This window comes from Carassius gibelio, chromosome A11 (assembly GCF_023724105.1).
Source record: "Carassius gibelio isolate Cgi1373 ecotype wild population from Czech Republic chromosome A11, carGib1.2-hapl.c, whole genome shotgun sequence".
NCBI lineage: Eukaryota > Metazoa > Chordata > Actinopteri > Cypriniformes > Cyprinidae > Carassius > Carassius gibelio.
In genome coordinates this window covers 6,897,289-6,922,735 of record NC_068381.1, presented here as the reverse complement: position 1 = coordinate 6,922,735, position 25,447 = coordinate 6,897,289, and the positions used below count along the sequence as shown (strand labels likewise).

The 25,447-nt window shown below is 40.0% G+C and overlaps 1 protein-coding gene across 4 annotated transcripts in view; it reads left to right on the top strand.

The window, feature by feature from the left end:
- Positions 1–19,958, top strand: part of LOC128022186 (contactin-associated protein-like 5) — a 65,142-nt gene extending 45,184 nt beyond the window's left edge. For 3 of the 4 annotated variants that reach the window (XM_052609496.1, XM_052609497.1, XM_052609495.1), the window contains 8 exons: positions 350–568; positions 1,196–1,432; positions 2,300–2,533; positions 4,163–4,296; positions 4,581–4,668; positions 18,031–18,243; positions 18,371–18,445; positions 18,775–19,958. In XM_052609496.1, coding sequence (XP_052465456.1) covers positions 350–568; positions 1,196–1,432; positions 2,300–2,533; positions 4,163–4,296; positions 4,581–4,668; positions 18,031–18,243; positions 18,371–18,445; positions 18,775–18,971 — 1,397 coding nt within the window. In that variant the 3' untranslated portion in view covers positions 18,972–19,958. Of the gene's footprint in view, positions 1–349; positions 569–1,195; positions 1,433–2,299; positions 2,534–4,162; positions 4,297–4,580; positions 4,669–18,030; positions 18,244–18,370; positions 18,446–18,774 lie in introns of those variants that run through there. The other variant, XR_008185879.1, reaches the window with a different exon arrangement.
- The last annotated feature ends 5,489 nt before the right edge of the window (positions 19,959–25,447 follow it).

The window sequence follows — 25,447 nt, the reverse complement described above, 5'->3', positions numbered from 1 at the left end:
AGAGTTTTAAATATAAAAATTACTATAAATATATATATAAATATAAATATATATATATATATATATATATATATATATATATATATATATATATATATATATAATTTTAATTGGAAAACAACACAGAAACATTTACATAATAGTTCATTTTAAAGATAATATATCCTTAAATATCCTGGCATTGCATGCATCTGACCCGAAAATCGGGATTTCAGCAAGTGCTTAAAGAGTCTTTCATTCAGTGAACTTTTAGTGAAATTCATTGTCATGTGATTTAAACCACACTTTGTGAGATAAACTTAATGTTTCTTCTTCTTGCTCATCTTCCTCTTCTTCTTTTCTTTCTCAGCTCCCTATACAGTGAACTTGACTTTTGACCTAGGGGATGGACCAGTAATTATTACCATTCAGTCGCCTGTAGCATTGAATGATCGTCAGTGGCATTATATTCGTGCTGAACGAAATGTGAAAGAAGCTTCTCTACAGGTTGACTCTCTGCCGCTGAAGCTAAAAGAAGCACCATCTGAGAGACCCTACCGGCTTCAGCTCAGCAGTCAACTCTTTGTGGGTACGCAGACATGTAATCAAGCAAATGTCACCAATAATTATTAAAAGACATTGAGTGTACTTTAACTGGAGCTAAGAATACCCCAGGGAACAGAGAAAATTGAGATCGTTTTAATAGAAAGAATCCATGATCATATTTGTTAGTGAGGAACCATGCTGTTGCTAAACATTACAGGGTTGAAGATCAGTTCAAAAATATCATTACACCTAAGTCTTGACAGTGTACAAGTTTCTATTGCATTTTTGCAACTAAAAATAAATGTGTGTGAACTGCAAAATGTATATAGAAGAATATATGCAAATATATATTACTTCCTTGTAGGTCCTTAAAAGACTTAATTCAGTTTCAAATTACTGCAAAAACTGCACGTTTAAAAAAAATGTGGCATCTTCTGTAGGTTTTGTGGTTTCAAAGCATTTTGCAGTCAGTGAAAACATTTTGTCTACACACTAAATAGAGTAAAACTATCAAATAATAATAGTAAAATCCAGTTAATTGTGTCAGTAATTGGGACACACACAGCACAAAAATGGAATAATTTTTCTAAGAATTACACCATTATAGACTTAAAAGGCCTTGGCTTTATAATTTGCCTATGACAAGTAATTACTGTACTCTCCCCATTAGGAGGTACAGCTTCTAGGCAGAGAGGCTTTCTGGGCTGCTTACGTGCCCTCATCATTAACGGGGTGACCCTTGACCTGTATGAACGTGCAAAGACCACCCCGGGGGTGAATTCAGGCTGCCCGGGTCACTGCACCAGCGACAGCGTCTGCCATAATGGAGGGAGATGTGTGGAAGAGAGGAGCGGTTACACCTGCGACTGCACACAGACAGCCTTCGACGGGCCACACTGCAGAACAGGTGAGGTTACGATGGCCTCAGGGCGAGCTTGCTTTCATAGGTTTGGTTGCAATTATCAAAAGAAGCTGAAAGAAACAGGCACTCTGGACTTAAGCACGCCTCAGATGCTTGTAATTCTCAAATACCATAATGTTGGCATTCCTGATGGCGGAAGTATTTTTATTGGATTTACACTGTAAAGTCACACAATTAGATCAAAGCCTACAGAGAGATATTAAATCAGCACTCTATAGGAGTTGATTTAAATCCGTTTAAGTCATGACTTGCCGTGAGCTGTTGTATATGGTATGAGTCTCACAATGAAAAGTCAACCCTCTATATATTCTATGGAAATTTCTCAATTTCATCTGTTTTAGACAACTTTTCGTTTTCTATTAGTTCAGGAGGCTCGGCCGCCGGTGGATGACAACATGCCCTTGATGGCGTATTCACCTTGAATTCCTTGAGGCTTGGCTGACAGGCCTTGGCAGAAAAAGCTTTAACTGACAAATGGAATTTAATTACAGCAGCCATTCGTCTGCCTCATACCCATCCCGCAGCCTGTCAGTCAGATTAGTGATGCAATGGCTTTGTTTCGACGGTGTTGCAAAGGGTCCGTTCAAGCTACGGCTGTTTACTTCTAACTAGAACAGATGAGCAGAAAATGAGAAGAGACATAAAGAATCAGTAGGACACCTCTCTGCAACGGTCTCAGCTGTGGTTGGGGAGGAAACAATGCTAATGTTGTTGTTTTTCATAGCTCTAATAATGACAGATGAGATGTAGAGTTCATTGCCTTTGCACGCAATCTGAATTTGCATAGAGATGATGATAATGTTCTCAGTGAAATTCACCAGGGACTGCATTGTCTCTCCGTGTCCATCACAGCTCTAGCAGCTTCCTTTGAAAGTGGATCTTCAGTCCTTTACACTCTCCAGGAGCCATTTTCCGGAATACTGAACGAGGAGGCCAGAAGATCACCGGCAGGTTTCCATGATGCAGAAGCTACCAAATCTCAAGAGAAAGTGTCGTTTGGATTCTTGACGCGTCATGTGCCAGCCTTGATCCTGACAGCTTACACTCTGGACCAGCACTATATGGCTGTTGTGCTAACATCAAACGGTACCAAGTCATATGTTACTCTGTTTCTTTGTGAAATAGTCACAATTTGCTCACCCTGTTACAAACCCATATCAAGCTTCAAAAAGGACAATAAACAAAAATGTATTTATATATATATATATATATATATATATATATATATAAAAATTTTTTTTTTTTTTTTTTTTTTCAGCTCAGTCTTTACCTTATTTCACTGAATAGAAAAAAGCATCCACAATATAAGAAGGTTTGGAGGGACATCAGGATAAGTACAATAAATGAACAAATATATAAATGCCACTATGGGTTGCTCGGGGATGAACAGTTATGATTTGTCTTCATATTTTGGTTGGCAAAATTGATCAAAACAGACAACACTGCACTTAGCTTTCAACTCATGTGATGTAAATATGAGACAAATCAAGTCAAATTTTAGGGATATTCTCTAGGCTCCATCACGCAGTAAGTTGTTGGCCTGCCTCATATTAGTCATCAATCGACTGTATGAAATGGCAGATGATTTACATAGGTCTGGGGCAGGGCAAGTACGTTAAATCTGTTAATAATTTTAATGCATTATTTTTTCTCCATAATTAATTAATCTAATTAACACGTTAAATAACCTGCCCTAATATATATACATATCTGTCCCTCTTGATCTTGTAGTGCATCCCATCCCTGCTTATTAAAGTATTCATTTCTTTACAAATAAATAAATAAAAGTACTGACCCCAAACTTCTGAACGGTAATATGTATACAATATCTGTCTTGCTTTGAGGTCCAGAAATAAAATTTTAGATATGCAGATTACGTTTTTACAGATTGCAAATACATTAGTTTTTCCTTTAATCCTAAAAAGAGTGGAGGAATTTTTTTTTTTTTTTTTTTTTATCACACCCTGTACCTTTCTTGTTGGCATACACTCTTTCAACCTGGCACCTCAATATTCTTGAATTCCACACATATCTATTAAAGCGCATAGTATGCAATTTTTTTTTTCTTCTCTCTGTTACACCCACACCCTTTACCTAAAGAGCTCATGGCATCTAAATTGAAGGCTCTTGAAACCATTGTTTCTCATCTCCATTAACAGTGCTTTCACGCCTCAGTTTTTTTCCAATTATTGGAAAAGAACTTGTCACCATCTTATCAAGGGAACACATGACTGGCTAAAATGCCTTGCACAGCAGATAGCAAAACACATCGATCTTGACATGTAAAGGATATTTTTTATATATATTATTTTAATATATTTTCAAATGTAATTTGTTCCTATGATGGCATTCTTGTGAATTTTCAGCATCATTAGTCCAGTCTTCATAGTCACATTATCCTTCAGAAATCACTCACTGATTTGCTGCTCAAGAAGCAATCTTATCATTGTTTTAAAACAGTTTCATTGTAATAAGTGAGAAGAAAAAAAAATATATTATGTATATTAATGAGATTGATTTGGGCAATCTAGGACTACATATATATACACACACACTGGGGTTTTAAACACTCTGCTGGAGTTTGTTTTGTAACCCATTACTTATCCCTCCAAATTTAAAATATTATTCCTCCCTGTCATGATACAACTCTGTATTCATTGTATCAAACAAATATCTTTTGACTCTAAGTCAATAGCTTTTACTCTGATTTCCCAGGCAGCCTGCAAATACGATACTTGTTGAACAAAGAAAAACGAACAGAAAAGTTCAGCCCAGTGTCATCCAGTCTAGCAGACGGACGGTTTCACTGGGTCAAAATCAATCGAAAGGGACAGGAGCTGTTTGTCCAGGTGAGTCTTTGTCTCCATAGCAACAGATGTTAACACAATGCACAATATCTGATTTCTAAAGGGGTTTACATGGCTTCCTATACAATACTTTCTACAAGAATGAGAACAGATGATTTTTATGCATGATTTTAAGCTATGGTTTTAAATGTCATGTAGCATATGAATTATATTTCTAAAAGCATGTCTTAGTGTTGTGAGATGTTTTATTTCCTGTGACCCATCCAAATCTGTTACTGGAATCAATCTTTTCCTAGTTATCTGCCATTATATCTGTCCCCTTCCAGATTGACAACACAATAACCCAGCAGTACAGCCTGTCTCCTGGCTCTGCTCTCAGCCCGGCGAGGTCAGTGATTCTAGGGAGAATCCAAGGTGAGTTTCTGACAGGCTTTGAGGAGGACTCTATTTCTTAATGTTCCTTGTGTGCCATTTCACACATTTCTATTTCTGTTTAACACCAAGGACCACAATGGAAACAGGTTTTTAACTTTGTATTTTACTACTTTTCTGTCTAATGAATCAAATCATTTCAAATCACTGATGTGGCGTCAGGTGTTGAATCCAGGCAGGTTAGGATAGAGTGGTTGTATGTAACACCAATGAGCGGATGGTATTCAACCATCTGTTCCATGTTAATGAACCCTGACCCCTTTTGACACATTCTACACTCAAAGACCAGAACGTGAGTTAAAGAAAAAACAAGGACTTTCGTTTTACAACCCTCTTACAACATAACTCACCACCCTGGGCGCCGCCATGACGGCAATGTCCTGGCGGGGATGAGAGTTATAACACCTTGGAGACTATCCAGAGATGCGATATCGAACTTCAAAAGGGAAGACAAACAACCCCCCTTCTTGATCGCACATTCCAGTGAAACAGACGCACATACACTCAAAAACAGGCACAAGCATTTTTGCTGGCCCATGGACCTTATTTTACTTAAACTACCTCTAAATGTATTTTAATGTCTCCCTTTTTGTGCTCAAATGTATGTATGCGGCATAATGGAATATATGAATGTTACTGTGTGTTTAATGCAAACTTTAGATGCATTTAGTTAATAGTAAGTCTGTATCGTTGGATACGGGACTGGTAAAATCATAGTTCTTAGTGTCTGGATAATCGTAAAAACACGACTTTAACGAATCTTGATAGCAAATTACAAAAAGATGCATTGTGTCAGAGGAACGATCTTGCTTAAGAAAAGTGTTTAACTTTGACATCGCCATAAATTAGACCAGTGGGCGGAGATCAGCAAACAAAGAAGATTTTTCCCGCCTTAGTTTGTTTACACTTCATTGGCTCATACTAAAAAAATAGGTGTAAACCTAGATTTACTTAAAAGCTCAGGGAAACCTGTATTCTGGGCATTCCGCCAGAGAGAAAAGAGGATTCCCAGCTTTGCAACCGGACTTCAAGAAGTTCTCCGTTATTCTTCTTTACTTTTCGTTTCATTCTAGTTTTTCTTTATTGTCTGCTGATATTTGACTTCGTTCAATTGCCTTCACGAGCCAAACGAACTTAAGTCTAGTCATCTTTTGGCAAAGTTTACCTTCGCGTTAACCATCGAGCTCGCGTATCATCTGCTCTGGAAAGAACCACGCTGAGGCCGCACAGACCGGACAATTTGAGCGCAGCTACGCACAAGAGCCAGATCAAAGCAAGTACTTTCTTATATCGCAACTAAAATTGCTGTTTAAGGTTGTCTAGGCTATTCCATGTTTGTGAAATCATTCAATGACTTGGGGTCTCTTGCAAAGTTAACTGTTTGAAATTGCCACGCTGAGATTGCTTTTCACTTTCACTTTCTCTCCCTCTCTCTCTCTCTCTCTCTCTCTCTCTTTATCTCTATCTCTCATTTATCTCATTATTATTCTTGTTCATTTACCTTGTTTAAATTGTATTTTCGTTTTGCTATATACTCATATTTACTCCGTGTGAATTGTAGTTATGTACTCTTTAGTCTGTTTTTATTAAATCCTATAATTTGCTTGAATTGAATTGTTTCATTGCTCATTGAGATCGAAGTCCCTGAATCGTGTGATCTACGCTACGAGCTTTGTTTTATATGAATTAATTTTCAGTAATCTTAGTAGTACAGACACAGAAAATATTGTTTTTTCCTGATCAGAAGATTAATATTTCTTGGAGTTTGTAAGAAGGGTATTTTTATTGAATTTTGATAAGGAAGTCTAGCTTCCAGTTCGCTGGACGAACAGATTGTCTAGAGTAACTTAAATTAATTCTAGTAAAGGTTACCTTTAAATGATTAAATATTCCCTCTTTGGGTAATTTAATATTTGTAAGCAATAAGCACGTTATATTCATAGACTCATGAATATTCACTTAATTTGAGTTAATTATTCCCCAGAAAGTGATTGTTGCTACATTAAATGGTGGAGTTAAATTTGGGCAGCGTTCAAACTTTGTTTTTGTGAGCAATATTCATTTTCATTTTCATGAGCATTTTTGGATGTTAATATTATGTATGCGCATTTTTGAATTGTGAGTTAAGTCGCGCTTCGAGCGAACTCATTTGGCACAAAGGCAACTGTTCAGCACAGCAGCCTAACAGTTTCTAAAAATACCTATAGTCACTGTTATTTTAATAAAAATAAACTGCAGTAAATGTTAAAAGTCTCCTGTCAAGAGAAGACCAACATTTTCATATGAATAATTAAAAGATGAAGAAATCTTTTATTAATTGTAATATGTAAATCTGAACCTGAGCGATGTTCCTCTGATTCAGTTAAAAAGGCCTTGCATATTAAGTATCGTTATTGAATTTCGTGGTGAGCCACAGTGATATTCAAAATTTAAACGATAAAAACTCCTGGTCTAAATTGGCTTAGCTACCCGATTTTAAACCTAAAACATTTAAATCATAAGTGCTGTTTTGTTAAATGTTTATGGGAGGTAAAACAGATGGACAAAATCTGTTATTAACAGTCTTGTGTTGGTTAGAGAAAAGCTCCGGCCTCACGCGCTGTTTAATTTAGCACCTCAAGGGTCATAAAACCTTTGTCTGTTTGTGAGTTGCGATTTTGATGCAGAGAATCAGCGCTGATGAGCGCACAGAGATTAGATCATAGTGTAACTGACTGTCATTCCGCTATCTAAACACCAGAGGGAATTTTAGACGTTTCAAGTTGCCCTGTCTTCTGATTCCAGCTTGCATGAGTGCCATCTCTGGCCGTTTCAGATAAGGCTCTCGAATTACTAACCTCTATTTCTCTCTGTGATTTATTGAATTAGCTGTCTAAATTATCAATAATTATTTGCATTAACAGCTTTGCTCGTGCGAATATTATTTCAGCATTAGACAATTTTTGCCTGTTTTTGTTCACATTTACTTTGAATTTGGTTCAAACATGATTTGAATTAGAATTTAATTGTTTAATAGTGCAAATTAAGTGTCTCAGCCCAACCACTGATTAACCCATTTAGAAGGGAGCAAGCCATCTAGTGGCAGTAACCTGTTAAGTCAGTTCACAGCTTGCATCTCTCTGATCTCTTTCTTTTCGGTTCTGTTTTGAATTGCTTCATCTACTTTTACCCTTTCTGATTAATTTCATAATTATTAATGATACATTACTGGTATCGTTGGGTATTATAGGGCATTTATTCCGATTTTTCAATTAATTCTTCTCACCTGCTTATTTTAAATTTAGATTTAAACCAGTTTTGAATTTTGAATTTGAATTAAGTTTTCTGCCCACCAGGTTAAGCCACAGAGAGTGAATACGCCCCTTTGTGGTGAAAACCAGCTTCTTCTTCTCCCGTGCTCATTCCTGTCTTTTGTTATTTATTTTATTATTATTATTATTTTTTTTTATTATTATTATTATTATTATTATTATTTTTTTTTTTTTCCTCTTTAATTTTTTTTTTTTTTATTATTAATTTTTATTATTATTATTATTATTTTTTTTTTAGTTTTATTCAACTTTTTATTTTATTTTATTCTATATAGCCCTTTTTGTTGTTTATCTTTCCTCTCTCTTTTTGCTTAGATTATTTTGATAATTACCATCATTATCATAAGCTTTTGTTTTTGTTTTATCATCATTAGGTAAAGCTGTTTACCTCTCATTTCTACATATATATTTACTCAGTTGATGATTAAACAAACCAAACCTTAATTCACTTTAAGTTTCCTTTGTTCATCCTTTGTGTATTTGATTGTAGAACTCCTTTGGTGATAGGACAGTCATCTCAGGTTTCCAGTGAGCAAGGGGGCCAACCGGCGTTGCCAACACTGGCCGTGAGTGAAACTCGGTCCCTCTTATCTCTGTTCGTTTGCGCCACGCAGTGGAAGACATCAGCAATTTGGCACTCCAACGGTGATCAATCAGTCCAGCTGACACACGACGCAATCTCTGGGACCAGTACCTAAACCGGGGGCTAAATCGGGGCCCACTTTCTTTTCTAAAGAGAGGGTTCTGGGGAACAGCCCAATTTTGTAGTGCTGTCTGGCGGTTGACATCTTGGTGTTGCCGGTTGTGTTAAAAGTCACAAGCTGTTTGAGAGGGCGCAACGTCAGAGTAACGGAGGGCCAGGGACACTGCGGTTGAGTGTTTGGGAGCGCCAGGGAGGCTGACCGTGCCGCTGGATTCCACCAGGTGAACCAAAAGTGATAAAACCTATCCACTTATTATAAGGCGCAGAATATTAGATATTCCCCCTGATATTTATGTTAAGTGTTTGGTCCATTTTCCTCTGTAAGCCACACCCTTTCCCTAGGTCTCTTACTCCCCTAGCCGCACGTGCTGTAGGCCCCTAGCAGAAACTCTTGTGAAAAACAGCAGGTTTAATTTTTTTTTTTTCTCTACCTAACACTTCTAGCGTTCTTATTCATTCCATTTCATTGCAGACCAATTTATTTGGTGTTTTGTTTTCACGGTGCTCTTTCCTATCTTCACCTTTTTGCATGCTGTTGTGATTCTGTTTCTTGCAGTTCACCGAGAGACCCCAAGGAGAGCTAAGTAGTAGAGCGACAACCGAGCAGCCGGTGTCACCAGGTGACCCACGAGGCTATCCCCTGTCAAGTCTCTATTTTGGGCCGACCCTAATTGGACCCGCCTCCCTGTCTAACTGTCTGCATCAGTTAGCCAAAATTCTTAGAGACGGCATAGCCGTACGATAGCTCGTTAACCAGAGAACGAACTTGCATTGGCCTCTTTGTGTGTGTGTTGTGCTTCTCTTGTCCGCAGTGAGCCAAGATGTCGCGTGCATCCAGTCCCGCAGTCCCTTGGGATCAGCTAGCGACATGGCTGGAGACGATGACGACCTCCTTCCTGCCAAAGGACACCAGTGACCTGCAGCACTTGAGCCAGGGACAACTGGACACTGAGATGGACCAGCTGATGGCGAACGATCCGACGCAGAGTTACACCCACAAAGAACTTGCCAGGATCACAGGGACCCTAGCTCACCTCCTCATCGCCCAGGCAAGGATCAGCGAAAGGAGCAACCACGACTTGGAGCAGGAAGCCGCGGCTCTGAGACTTCGAGTGGAGGAAGCCCTACAGCATCAGGCCCACACCCAGAGTCGTCTAGATAAGCTACTTCTCGAGACCCAAGACCAGCACGAGAAAGAGAACGCTACAGATCCAGAACTACAGAAAGAAGTGGAAAGACTTCAAAATGCCCTGGAGAATCTTCGTCTGGACACAGACCAAAGAGAACATTTGGAGAGAGAAACCCGAGAGAGACTCGAGGCAAAGCTCCGACAAGGTGACACTCTCCTTGAAAGGGCTGAAATCGAACTGAAAGAAAGAGATGCTAAAGTGAAGGCCTATGAAAATCACCTGGAAATGGCCCGAGCTGAAATCCACGACCTTACACAGCGTAAAGACTCTCTAATAGATGAACTTGACATGGTTCACAGAGAACTGAAACATTCTTATAGCCTGCAACGTGAACAGAAAGAGGAAACACACTCCACAGAGTTTCCCCTGGCCAGTGAACCCCAGCGTGTCAGCCAAGAACTTCGAGCTGGAAAAGGGGGTGAAAGCCTGCTCTTCAAAATGTCACCAGCCAGCCTCCACGAACCCCTGTCAGCAGTGGGGGAAGGAAAACCCTTCCAGAAAGTCCGGGTCACCAGCCACGGACACATAACTCCAAAAGAACTGGACAAGCTGGCTAGAAACATCCCTACGTTCAACCCAGATCCTGCAGGAGGCCACGACATTCACGCTTATTTACAAGATATAGACTTTCACTTGCAAACTGTCACCAACGTAACCACTTGGGACAAATTGTACCTGCTCAGAATTACGTCCAGTCGTGAGGTACGCAGTTTCTTAGACCGTCAACCAGAGACTGTCAAAATGGACTACCAGCAACTGCGAAAAGCTTTGGTGCGTGAATTCTCTGATCCAGAATCAGACCAAGGGCTAGTAACCGCAATGGACCTCAAGCAAGGTCGACTTGAAACCCCACCTAATTTCTACAACCGACTGCGACGTGCCTACTTCGGAGCAAGGAATGAACCAGGCATGGAGGAAGACGTCAACTTCCGAACTTTGTTTCTGCGAAACCTCCATCCTACTGTCAGCCACCATTTGGGAGTGTTAGCGTGCCCGCGTAGCATGTCAACGCAACAGTTACGTGATTTAGCACATAAGGCCTACACCAAACAAAAGACTGTGTCAGAAAAGACTGTAAAACACCCAACTATTTGCTCTGTCTCTGAGTCCCATTCAGAGTTGACCCTAGAGGGCGCCCAACAGCACCCCAGTTATACACCCATCAACCGAGAGTCAAGACCGTTCCAAGCCATCAGAGGGCAGCGCGGTCGCGGTGGTGGTGCCCGTCCGAAGCACCAGAACGACCGCTCTGGAATATCCTGGGACCGGCCTCGCCCCTCCCATAACCAAAAGGGGGGGGGCACCTGGGAAGCCGGCCGGCGACCCAGAACTAGCCAACCTCCAGCCTCCAGAACACCAAGCCCAGGGAGGCGGGAGGGGGAACACTCTCGACGTGATACTTGGAAACTCAAGGCTGAGCCCACATCTAAAAAGGAAAGTGCAGCCACATCCGAAGCTGCAGAACTTCTGAGAATACTGAGAGAGTTCCTTCAACAGAAACCTCACAAGGAGGACAAGAAGGATAAACCAGACACCGCATGACTAAACCTTATGCCTGAAACCAGCACCACTCCCAACGTCTCCACAACTGAACCAAGCACACAGAACACTGTTTGTCAACCACGAACTATTGAACTAGCTGGTGCCTCATTAAACAATAGCAACACCCACTCAGTCCAGCTGACGTCTGCACCTCCTGACCAAGAAAGCATCATCCCACACACTGAGGTGCCAGAAAGTGCTGTTTTGGTTATCTGTACCCACAACGAAACACACAAAACTTACCCTAACTGCTTATCGATCAACACACAAGCCCCAACACCAAAACTCCTGGGGAACCTGATCGAGAAGGGAGTGGCTCGGAAACTCTACCTAACCATCACTTTAGGAAAGGAAATGAGACTCGAAGCCCTTGTGGACACAGGGTCAGACCTCACGTTGATTTCGGCTCAACTATTTAATAAGCTCAAATTTGAAGCTCAGAGACAGAATCGAACTCTAAATTTTCACACTTGCAAGTTGAATGTGCAGTCATACAGCCAAAATGACATCCAGCTCAGAAATGTAGCTCCCATCCACCTGACGATCGGACCTATGAGCCTAGTACATCCTATTTATGTCTCACCAATGAACAATTATTCATTTCTCATCGGGAAAGACCTGCTTGATCGCTTTGAGCCTTTACTAGATTTCAAACAGCTGAAAGTCTGGGCTCAAGTGCGAGAACCTCTTCCCCTCCAACCACACAGGTCGCCGGTGCCAGACGGTCAGGTCACAGAGGTCACGAGAATTCCCACAGAGCCAGACTGTCGGGTCACAGAGGTCACGGGAACCCCAGCAGCCAGCCATAGGTATCCAGCCTCAACAACAAACCAAGGCTCAAGTTCGATCCTCTGTACCTTCAAGGCCACTAAAGACTCTGATACCTACTGCCCCAAGGTCAAAACCGAACTGCAGCTGCATGATATAACAACAACGGACAGTATTCTGGCCATATGGGCAGACAACTCAGCCATTAGTCTGTCACTATACAATGCAATCACTGAGAAGACACCTGACCTCCCTTATGCCAGCAAGCGCACTCGTTTCCCTTTGAACTCACACCCATCCTCAATGGTGTCTGCTAGAGGAATCTGCGCTTTGCATGTGAAATGGAATTATCGGTGCCTGACTCATTATTTCCTGGTCCTTCCGGACCTGCCACACGATGTTTACATTGGAGCAGACCTCTTGATTCGCCTCAAGGCTCATGTGGACACTTTTAATGAAGTTGTATGGGCCCCATTGACTTTGCAGCCACACGTTTCCATCAACCATGACAACCTCATATCAGGGCAGACCATCCCAGAAGTCTGCACTTTAGTCAACGAACAGGAAACGGTGGTACCAGCTTACACCAAAGGGGTCGCTATTCGGCTCAACATGCGATGGGGTCAAACCTTAAACCACACCCTGGGTTTCTTCCAACCCTCACCTGAATGTGTGGAACTCGGACTCACACTGGAAGCCACACCCCTCACTGAAGTGTCATCTCGTGTAGTCTACATCCTGTTCAACAACTGCACGGCAACTAACATCAACATTCCCAAGGCCTACCGGCTGGGATGGCTAGTAAGCCATGACTTTCATGATTTTGAACTTGTACTACCTGTCATTGGTCCCATTCCACCCGCACTGATACCCGAAGGGAGTACAGACAGTACATTGTTCACTGCACCCTTCAAACTCATTGCCATCACATCTGTTATGTCGGTGCCTAAAGACCAAGTGTGCAGAACGGAGCTGACCGAGGATGAACACCTCACAATATACACAGTCTCCCACAAGAACGTCGGTGAGGCTCATGAACCTACTACACCTCTCAATGCCAACCCGACTGATGACACACCGATGGAGGAGCCTTACCCAGGTTTTGAATCTCAAGTGCAGCAAATTCTACAAGACGCTAATGCACTTCAAAGCGATACAGATCGTCAAGGACTCAGACAAGTTCTGTATAAGTTCAAAGAATCCTTTGCCAAAGACTCTCTAGACTGTGGTCTCACCAACCTCCACACGGTGCGCATTCCTACGCACCCTGATGCTCCTCCCACTTTTGTCAGACAGTACAAGATTCCCATCGCCTCACACGAACCAGTGCAGGAGATCATCGAATCTATGCTTGAAAAGGGGGTCATCCGTCCATGCAACAGCACCTACTCAGCCCCCATCTGGCCCGTCCTCAAACCTAACGGCAAATGGCGACCCACCATTGACTACAGGAAACTGAATCAACAGGTGCCGCTGTCACGATGGCCCATGACCCAGCTAGAACAAGAACTACCCCGAATCAGAGGAGCCACAATCTTCTCTACACTTGATGTGGCCTCTGGATTCTGGACCATTCCGGTGCACCCGGAAGACCAACACAAGTTGGCATTCACATTTGGCAACAGACAGTTCACCTTCAACAGGTGTCCGTTCGGCTACGCCAACTCACCAGCTGAATTTAACATCTTTCTGAACAAAGCCTGCCCAGACGCTAGAATGAGAGGCAACCTGATCTATGTAGACGATGTTCTCATGAAGAGCACAACGGTGGCCGACCACCTGAAAGAAATAGACTATGTTTTGAACCAGACCATGAACTCCATGAAACAGCTGTTCACTGTGTTCCAGAATGACTTTGCCCAAACGCAGCTGGTCACAGCATTAATGACTGACATGCTACGGGAAGTGAGTTCTTCCATCGACAGTCTAGCCATGGGAAGAATTCCACCATACCTGATACCCCTAAGCTTGGTGCAAGATGTGCTGGCTTCCGCCATCACCACACCCACTGATCCTATGCAAATCCACCTTGCCTACTCTCTAGGTAGTGCTATTCCCCTTTACGTGGATCCTGAGCAGAAGGAGATGAGTTTCCTCCTGAACTTACCCATCATAGAGTCAAGCCGAATCTACAGACTCAAAGACATTGTTAATGTGGGGTTCTGGAAGGATAACACTCATATCAAGATACGTACCCCTGAGGTGGTGGCGTACCATGACAGCAACACCCAGCTGTACTTAGCCCCAAACCTGCACATGTGCACCCTAACTAAAGACATTCACTACCTCTGCCCCAGCAAGCCATTTCTCAGAGACAATACTGATGGAATCTGCGGGTTGCAACCCATGATCAGCGACACGCGTTGCCCTGCCGATGCCCAGCCTCGCAGCCACGTCACCGAGACGCAAGCTGAGATTGTAGGTGATAGATGGCTCGTTAACACTCCAGTACGTACCGCTACACTGACCTACGACCAGCATGACACAGCCACCCGTGTCAATCTGCTCGACCAGAGCATGTGGATTCAAGTCCCACGAGGGGCCATCCTCCACCTCGACGATCTGGCCTTATACCATCTTCCGAGTGAAGAGTACCAATCAGAACTAGAAATCCCATCCTTCTTCAAGAACTACAACTTCACCCTAGGTCCGGAGTTGGAACTGTGGATTGAAAAAGGCGGGCCTCAGCTCATTGACATTGCTCCCGTCGACGCAGCCCTCCAAGCCTTGTCTCGATTGCCCATCCTGAACACCTCACCTGTTGTCCAAGCCTGGACTGCAGCTGACACAGCACTGTGCATCTCCATGGTCGTCGGCCACACCCTGACCCTTGGCGTGGCCTTAGTCCTATACAGGAAACTCAACGAGATGCGAATCTCTGCAGCTAAACTCAAGACAACTAGGATTGGAGGTCTCCGATGGAAACCCCGAAGGGAAGGTACCACACCAGAGACGGATAAGGACCTCATCGAGTTGAGTCCTCAGCCCTAACAAACACCTGCTACCCGACTGTCAGGATTCACCTGCCATCCGACCATGGTGGTGGGTGTTGTCCGATAATGACCACAGGGCATCATCCGACCACAAAGGGGGAATGTAACACCAATGAGCGGATGGTATTCAACCATCTGTTCCATGTTAATGAACCCTGACCCCTTTTGACACATTCTACACTCAAAGACCAGAACGTGAGTTAAAGAAAAAACAAGGACTTTCGTTTTACAACCCTCTTACAACATAACTCACCACCCTGGGCGCCGCCATGACGGCAATGTCCTGGCGGGGATGAGAGTTATAACACCTTGGAGACTATCCAGAGATGCGATATCGAACTTCAAAAGGGAAGACAAACAACCCCCCTTCTTGATCGCACATTCCAGTGAAACAGACGCACATACACTCAAAAACAGGCACAAGCATTTTTGCTGGCCCATGGACCTTATTTTACTTAAACTACCTCTAAATGTATTTTAATGTCTCCCTTTTTGTGCTCAAATGTATGTATGCGGCATAATGGAATATATGAATGTTACTGTGTGTTTAATGCAAACTTTAGATGCATTTAGTTAATAGTAAGTCTGTATCGTTGGATACGGGACTGGTAAAATCATAGTTCTTAGTGTCTGGATAATCGTAAAAACACGACTTTAACGAATCTTGATAGCAAATTACAAAAAGATGCATTGTGTCAGAGGAACGATCTTGCTTAAGAAAAGTGTTTAACTTTGACATCGCCATAAATTAGACCAGTGGGCGGAGATCAGCAAACAAAGAAGATTTTTCCCGCCTTAGTTTGTTTACACTTCATTGGCTCATACTAAAAAAATAGGTGTAAACCTAGATTTACTTAAAAGCTCAGGGAAACCTGTATTCTGGGCATTCCGCCAGAGAGAAAAGAAGATTCCCAGCTTTGCAACCGGACTTCAAGAAGTTCTCCGTTATTCTTCTTTACTTTTCGTTTCATTCTAGTTTTTCTTTATTGTCTGCTGATATTTGACTTCGTTCAATTGCCTTCACGAGCCAAACGAACTTAAGTCTAGTCATCTTTTGGCAAAGTTTACCTTCGCGTTAACCATCGAGCTCGCGTATCATCTGCTCTGGAAAGAACCACGCTGAGGCCGCACAGACCGGACAATTTGAGCGCAGCTACGCACAAGAGCCAGATCAAAGCAAGTACTTTCTTATATCGCAACTAAAATTGCTGTTTAAGGTTGTCTAGGCTATTCCATGTTTGTGAAATCATTCAATGACTTGGGGTCTCTTGCAAAGTTAACTGTTTGAAATTGCCACGCTGAGATTGCTTTTCACTTTCACTTTCTCTCCCTCTCTCTCTCTCTCTCTCTCTCTCTCTCTTTATCTCTATCTCTCATTTATCTCATTATTATTCTTGTTCATTTACCTTGTTTAAATTGTATTTTCGTTTTGCTATATACTCATATTTACTCCGTGTGAATTGTAGTTATGTACTCTTTAGTCTGTTTTTATTAAATCCTATAATTTGCTTGAATTGAATTGTTTTATTGCTCATTGAGATCGAAGTCCCTGAATCGTGTGATCTACGCTACGAGCTTTGTTTTATATGAATTAATTTTCAGTAATCTTAGTAGTACAGACACAGAAAATATTGTTTTTTCCTGATCAGAAGATTAATATTTCTTGGAGTTTGTAAGAAGGGTATTTTTATTGAATTTTGATAAGGAAGTCTAGCTTCCAGTTCGCTGGACGAACAGATTGTCTAGAGTAACTTAAATTAATTCTAGTAAAGGTTACCTTTAAATGATTAAATATTCCCTCTTTGGGTAATTTAATATTTGTAAGCAATAAGCACGTTATATTCATAGACTCATGAATATTCACTTAATTTGAGTTAATTATTCCCCAGAAAGTGATTGTTGCTACAGTATGTCTAGGAAGGCACGCTTTTGGCAGCGCCATCACAGGTAAGTTGCCAAGTAAAGCCAAATGGAGTTTCTCAGTGTTGCCTAGGAGACTGTTTCTCTTTACCAGACAACCAATAAGGAGGGTCTGAAAGTGGCATGAACCCAAGTGCTTTGATAGAGGCGAGAGAACATTTAAGACAAATTAGCAATAAAGCACAGAACTACAACAATCCCCTTTTAGACTCATTAGTCATTACAGATGCAAAATAGAAAAGGAACCAGCATTGAATGTGCTGATTTATTCTGTTTTAGAAAGGCTTTGTGGACACTAAAAAAGGGACTTGAGGAATATAATAATGAAGCTTTTTAAAAAGGTTCTTAATTAGAGGTTACTTGTGTGATTAGAGATTAGAGGTTACTTGTGTGATTCTGCAGTCTGCTTCTTTTAAAATAAAAGCTGTCGAGTGGTTAAACAGTGACTTTGAATTCATTTAAAGGTGAAATGCATAATTGTTTTCAAATTACTCTCCTCTTTTCCCATTAGTCAGACAAACAGCTAATTTCACTCCAAACTCATGCTGTTTGTTGTGCCAATGTCACTACAGAGACTTGTTTTGCTTCAGGAGATAATCTGAATGTATTATTTATATCTAGACTATCATGCAATTTTTTTTTTTCTTTTAAAATAAATTAATACTTTGATTCAGCCAGGACAAATGGCAGGAAAGTATTTTATAATGTAACAAAATAAAATGTATATTTCAAAAACTTTTTGAAATTCTAATCATCAAAGAATCTTGAACATTTTAAATATCTTACTGATCCCAAACTTCTTGAATGGTAGTGTTGTTGTCTGTGCATATTAACCTGTGATGAGAAAATGGATTTTAAAGTAGATATGACAAACATCACATTTAATTGCAGTTGCTAAATTCTTTTTCCTGTTTCAGGTAGTGACATTACTGACAAGGAACTGGTCCAGGCTGGATTAAGAGGGTTTATTGGCTGCCTGTCCTCTGTGCAGTTTAATCAGGCTACCCCTCTGAAGGCAGCCCTGCAAAACAGCCAAAGCCCGTTTGTTACTGTTATCGGCCGTCTGGAAGCATCAAGTTGTGGGACTATATCCAGCTTGAACACTTTGAGCAAAACACACACACACGCAGGTAAATGATCCTTTTTAATAGTTTCCACACGACAATGAGACTCAAAAAGTACTATTTTTCAGCCTGCTGAAAAGAATCACAAAATCCAGTTCTTTGTCTTCCTCTCCTTATCATTCTCTGCTTTCAGATGACTCTGCAAAAACAGACCAAGGCAAAGACCCACTTAAAAAGGCTGATCAAAAAGACTTGGCACTAATCGGAGGTATAGATCCCCATGATATTGAGCTCTGGGAAAAACTTTTCAAAGATCTGACAAGTAATAAACCATCCTTAGAAAGGAAACTGTACAGCCTCATACATCTTTAGTTATATCAGAAGTTTTGTTTTATGCTGTTCTCATTTGTACCACTGCAGCACTACATTGTAGAACAATCGAAATATGAATGCATCTTCCATTTATCATCAAGATACATTTATGAGATCCAAACCCACAACATTTAATTCAAACTATATTTTAAGTAGTGAATCAGTATAATTATTTAATTAATATATTTAGCATGTGTTCAACTTCTTCATTTATCTGATAAACAGGAGTAGTGGCTGCAGTGGTGTTCATCACCCTCTGTGTGCTGGCCATCATCATCCACTTCCTCTATCAACACCGACGGACTCCAGCACCCTCCGTGATCACCAGAAAGACGCACCACCCCAGCATGGAGCATCCGGCATTCCGGACTGCGCTGGACCTGCACAAACCCAACCACGACAGCAAAGAATACTACATCTGACCTCACCATGTCGTGCCTGGCCTTTAATTGAACAGCCTGTAGCCTAGCAATCCCACCGCACTGTATTATCTACACTGCAAGCTGAGCAGCCAATCAGAGGCCAGCGATGACTCAACAGGCTAGAAACAAGAAATTACAACAGAGAATTTTTGTTTGTTTTCTTATTTTCTGTGAAAAGAGTAAAGCTTTCGTGAAAGTAAGTGTGTGCTCCTGGATGATGACAGAGCTGTATATTGTTATTTTACGGGCATAATAATAGGTTATACATGCACAGCACACACACTTTCCAAGCAACAGCACAGTAGGAGGGCTGAAGCATCAGTCTGAATTGTCTTTATCCAGTGTGCCTGCTTAAACATGTCTGTCTCAAAGTCCGCATATACAGTGGGCTTAAGCTAATGGACTGAAACCCCATTGGAGAGGGTTCTGAGAGAATTATTTTGTGGCATGGTGGCGGACCTTCCCAGACATTGTTTTTAAAGGATCGATCATCGCTCAACATGAAAAAAACAACAAAGCAAGATTAAAGGCGTCCGCATCTGACAACACTGCATTTGATGTCGAAACTATTGACTAGTGCAAGGAGCCGCTAAAGGCTGGGATTAACCACCAAAGGACTATAAGAATATATCAGCGGCGGCTGAGGGATGGAATATGAGTCATTTGTGTGTATCCCAATTCCCATGGGCCAGGCAGATTCAGGCAGTTTAATTCTCTATCCCACCGTAATCGAGCCGGTCTCACAAATGAACATAACCCGGCATGCCCTGGGAACAAAGTCTCGTACTTATTGAAGTGCATTATATCTCCTGACTATACAAAAAAAAAAAAAAAAAAAAACCTTGCCTTCTATTGAGAATTCATTTTATGGCTGTTTTATTTCCTGTTTTTTATATATATATGACTATTGTAAATTAATGGTGTACATATGTTTCATAAGTATATTTAATAAATGGAGCTTTCTAAGAGCTTATGAGTGCAGATGAACTATTGAACTGGATTGGTATATTTATGCAGAGATGAATGTGTGTATGGCAATGTGCACTCAACATGGCTCAACAGTAAGGATTGTTTCTGTTTGCTGAGATGGGCCAACATTTTCACTGGCTCCGACACAAAAAAATTATAAACTTCACATTTTAATTAATTTAAATTGATAATTGTATATTGAATATAATTTGTATAATTAAAAAATAATAATAACAACACACACTTATTTGAAATACTTTACATACAGTGCCCTCCATAAGTATTGGAACAGTAAAGACAAAATTGCTTTCTCTGCTATGGAGTCAAGACATTTGCAGATATGATTAAAAGATTAATATGCAACAAAACTAGATCTGATTAAAAGATGAATATGCAACAAAACTACTGAATGACACATTTTATTATCAGGTCTTTCGACACGTTTTACCAAATAAAGCGACAGCACTTTTAGAGTTCATCACACTATTTGATGTGAACATAAGTATTGGAACAGTTTAATTTAAGGCAGATGTAAAAAATTAAAAGTTAATATTTAGTTGCAGATCCCTTGCATGCAATCAAAGCAGTGAGTCTGCAACCCATTGACATCACCAGACTCTTGGTTTTATGCTTTGAAATGCTTTTCCCTAACCTTTAATGCAGCCAATTTCAACAGTTGCTTGTTTTGGGGAGTTTCTGTCTTTAGTCTCCTCTTCAAATGGTGAAATTAATGAGATTGATTTGGGCAATCTAGGACTTTACATTTCTTTGCCATGATAAAGTCCTTGACTGAACTGGCAGGGTGTTTTGGGTCATTGTCCTGATCCAATATGAAATGCTTTCTAATGATTTTGGTGGCCTTTTCTTGAATATTGGTAGCCAATATGATTTTGTACACTTCCAAATTTATTCTGCTACTGCAATCATACATTAAGTCATCATTTAAATTAAGCTTGCAAAGCATAAAGATGCATGTACAGTACCGTTCAGAAGATTGCTGTCTGTAAAAATATTTTTCAAAGTCACTTTATTCAATTAAAAATTCAGTAAAAAACAATATAGTGAAATTTTATTATAATTTAACTTTTCTATTTGAATATATTGTAAAACGTAATTCCTGTGATGCAAATCTGAATTTTCAGCATCACTTCTCCAGTCTTCAGTGTCACATGATCCTTCAGAAATTATTCTAATAGGATTATTTGCTTCTTAAGAAACATTTATGATAATTATCAGTGTTGAAAACAGTTGGTGCTTAATATTTTGTGAGGGTAAAAAAAAAACATTTTTCAGGATACATTTCAGGATAACTTTATAACTTTGTTAATAAACCCAAACCTTTAAATGATAGTATCCTGTCTGTGTATAAAGAATACAACACTGACAAATGCATGACACTTCCATCGGCTTTCCCAAAACTCTCTTAAAATGGTCTCAGGCCAGCAGACACTCCATAATGTTGAGCCCTGGTGTACTGCCATATTACTCTTATTTTTTCTGCAGCATTTACAGTATGTTTACTGTGCATAACATGCTATTTTTCCTGTATCCATGTAATACAACCTGGCAAAATATGCAGTGTACAACAGAGCATGTTGTGCTGGGTACTCTATTCTACAATGCAGTCTGTTTGACCTTCTCTTTCCTGTGTGTCAAATGTACTGCTAGTAATATAAGCCAAGATGAAGGAGGAAAAAGAGAAAGCGAATCGATTGAGAACCCTTAGGATACAGTGGTAATGAAACAACTTCTCTTGGCCATCTGCTGTAACAGGTAGGCTGTAAACAAAGCCAAACAAAGCCAAATAACAGCCCAAGATGGGATCCACCTGATTGTCTGACAATCACAATGATCGCACCTTCAAAGCAAGCCCTCTGTTATTAACACACTTGACTGAATTTAGACTACCAGTCAAAGTGTGGACAGATTTTTCTGGCTTTGGATTCTTCATGTTCTTGTAAACCTTTGAATTTGCTGTTTGTGTAAATGTTTTTGAAATTAGTTTTATTAACAAATATAAATTGTGCCTTTTCTTTACAGAATTATTTTTAATGGGAAAAAAAAGTCGGACAGTGAAGAAAAAGCCGCCAAAGCCAAGCATACATGGAAACTCCAGGACTGTTGGAAAAGTATCCCATGATGCACCTCATGATGTTATCAAGGTAAAGGGTGACTCCTTTTTAAGAAAATATACTAACGGCCAAAAGATTTTATTTCTTTATTTATTTGGAAATAAATCAAGCTCACCACTGTTGCATTTATTTGAAAAGACAAAAAATGTTTCAACATTGATGATAATAAGACTAAGCAGAATTTCTGAAGGTTTGTGACACTGAAGACTGGTATAATATACATTAAAATATTAGTTATCGCTGTATTTCTCATAAAATAAATGTAGACTTGGTGAGAGACTTTATTCAAAAATATTATAAATATATGATACATTTTTATTCAGTATTCCATTTATGTGATTCCGTATTTTAGATTACATTAAAATGTAGAAAAGTTCATTACAAAAAAGATAAAGCTACAAAAGCATGAGAGATTTGTGAATAAAGCATCTCTACACAGGCTAATGTTTCACAGGACTAAATTGTTCAGCTATTTTTCTCCCAGCCAGATTAAAGACAAACAGAGTGCATGGAGAAAAAAAGCTATGAAGATTGAGTTATCGATGAGCCCAAATTCAATTCCCCCCAAAATGAGTGGATATAAAAAAAAAAAAAAAGTCTAAATCTGAAAATGCAGCAGGTAGAGAAATGCAGCCACTTTAACCTGAAAGTGGGTTTTCAAATGCGTTTTTAATCAACACCTCAACCCTTAAAGAAAGAAGAAAAGGATAAGATAGTGAAAGGGAGATAAAAGGAAATAAATGGCTCTTTCTTCTTGGCATGGATATTTGGTTTGAAGAGAAGCTGAAAGTCAGATAGGATACCTACACCTAAATACATTTCTAGATTTCTACTGTTAACCTATAATAGTTCAACTGTATGTCATATTCATTTTTAATGCATTCACAGATGCATCATGTCAAAAGCACATTTCCATTATAGGGAAGGTGGATGAAAGCTTTAGGCAGCACAATTTAAGTCCCAGTTCTGTTGATTGAATATGTTTGAACTACCCAATTACTATAAAATACAATTATAGTTTGCATTGATTTTAATTGGATGCACAGTGGACAATCGAACGCCAGGAGCAGAGACTAAAGCACTGCTTGTGACTAAATCTCTTTTATTTAATGCCTTGATTAAACCCATCACCCTCCGCACTTAACAAAAGCAAAACAATTTTGATAATGACGATCAGCCTCTGGGGAGGCCAGAGAAGCCAATTAACCTTGGCTGCCATTTACTTTGGGATGAGATCTGAGGGAACTCTAACCCAGTGTGTCATCTGTTATCTGCTACATGATCCCAGGGGGAGAAGCTGGCATAAACCTCGTAATTCATTTTTCATGAAACTTGGCAGCATTTTTTTTTTTAAAGTCAGTTGGACTGGTGGACTTTGGAGTGGCTGATATGAGTTCTGGCCAGCGGTCATGAAGCTCGGGAACTTTAAGCATACTTGTGTGTTTTTAACTAGATTAATTGCTGAAGTTGGCAGCTTCATCTGCATTGGCTTGAATGAGTGGCCATTAAACAAGGGAAGGTTTAATGGCATTGCAGGAAAATATCACTCACCTACGAGATTTTATTTGTGTTATTTATTTATACTGATTGAGGTTGTAGACTGGAAACATAATTCTAAGTCTGGATTTATATACAGAATATTATCATTATATTTAATATAATATTATTATAATATATAGGTCAAATTTTTTACTATACATTTGTTTATTTTATTATTTTTTTGTTTTGTTTTTTTATGCTAAATTCATTTAGCATTTAGCAAGGACGTTAATTAAAAGTAAGGACTTGCGTTGTTTACAATATTTCTTGAGCCTTCATATTATAATGATTTCGGAAAGATCATGTGAAGCTGGTGACTGCAGTAATGATGCTGAATATACAGCTTTGCCTTCAGAGGAACACATACATTTTTTAAATATATAAAAATATAAAACAGTATTTTATATTGTATGTATGTAACAGTAAGTAACAGTATGTATTTTATTATTTTTCATTTGTTTATTGCAAACTGTATTTTGGGCTAATCACTTGTGTCACTGTGTCTGCATTCATTAATTGAATGCATGCCAACAAGTAACTTTCCCTTGGTACACATTCACATGTGCAGTTGTCTGAACACATGACACTGTTTTGTATTCTCAAAGCTGCTAGTAAATCTCAAATTGCAGCAATATTACCTGAGCCTCGGCATACTTCAATTTGCCAACTTGGCAGGCTGTGGGAAATGAGGCTCCACTGTAGCAGAGAGGGGTACAGTCACACCTGTTCTCACACACACACAATTTACATCTGGTGGCCATCGCTTTTTTTCTGCCTGCTACAAGAGTCATTGATTACTCAAGCAGGATAATTGTGTAAATGTACTGCAAAATTGCCTCTGCCTGTGCAGTTGAGTTACTGGACCTTTTTTTTTTATGTTGCTGACAAGCTACAGGCTCTGTGCTCAGCATGTCTCTGAAACGGCTGGATGTACCGGGCAACATCTTTTCCCATCAGGCATTCCCGCTGATCGGCCCCGCAGGCGTACAAAGATGAACCCATCCCCGATGTGTTTTCGCCAGCCTCTGCTGCGCAGGGAAGCATATTTATCATACATGTTTGTTAGGGCTTAGAGTTTAGGGTGTAAATATTCATGATCTACAGTATCAGGCTGCTGCCTGAGAGCAATGCACCATCAGGGAGGTCAAATGGATTCTGCTGTATTGTGGAGTTTGCCATTGTTTGTGCCAGGCAGCATCGTGAGGAGTGTTTTGGGTTCAAGTTAAGCTCAATCAACAACATTTGTCGCACATTTTCCATTAAAACAGAAATTAACTGAAATGGTTAAAATAAGACGTTTATACTGGTAAACAGATCAGCATCTGGAAGGATACAATGGCAACACATTGTCATTTCTGATAAAGGAAAGGAGCTATTCTTTAAAGGAATATGAATTTAAACATGAATGATAATTTGCTAAAATGTATTCACCCTCAGGCATCTTAGATGTAGATGCGTTTATTTCTTCATTGGAACAGATTTGGAGAAATTTAGCATTATATCATGTTCACCAATGGATCTTCTGCAGTTAATGGGTGCAGCCAGAATGCAAATGAGTGAGCAAGTGATGTAATGCAACCAAACATTTCTAGTAACTGTAGACATGCACATTGGCTTGGAGGAATGTTGACCACAACACTGTTTAAACTAAGTGACGTGAGCTTTTGGGTTGTCCTTTGACATATTTGTTGGGTTAAAATTTAAGACTATAACTTGGCCATTCCAAACATTACATTTCTCCTGCTTTACCCATTGTTAGACTTATGTGTTTATAGGTTCTAGGACCTTCTTTATGTTGAGTTTTAGTTCACAGACTTTTTTTTTTGTGACTAATAA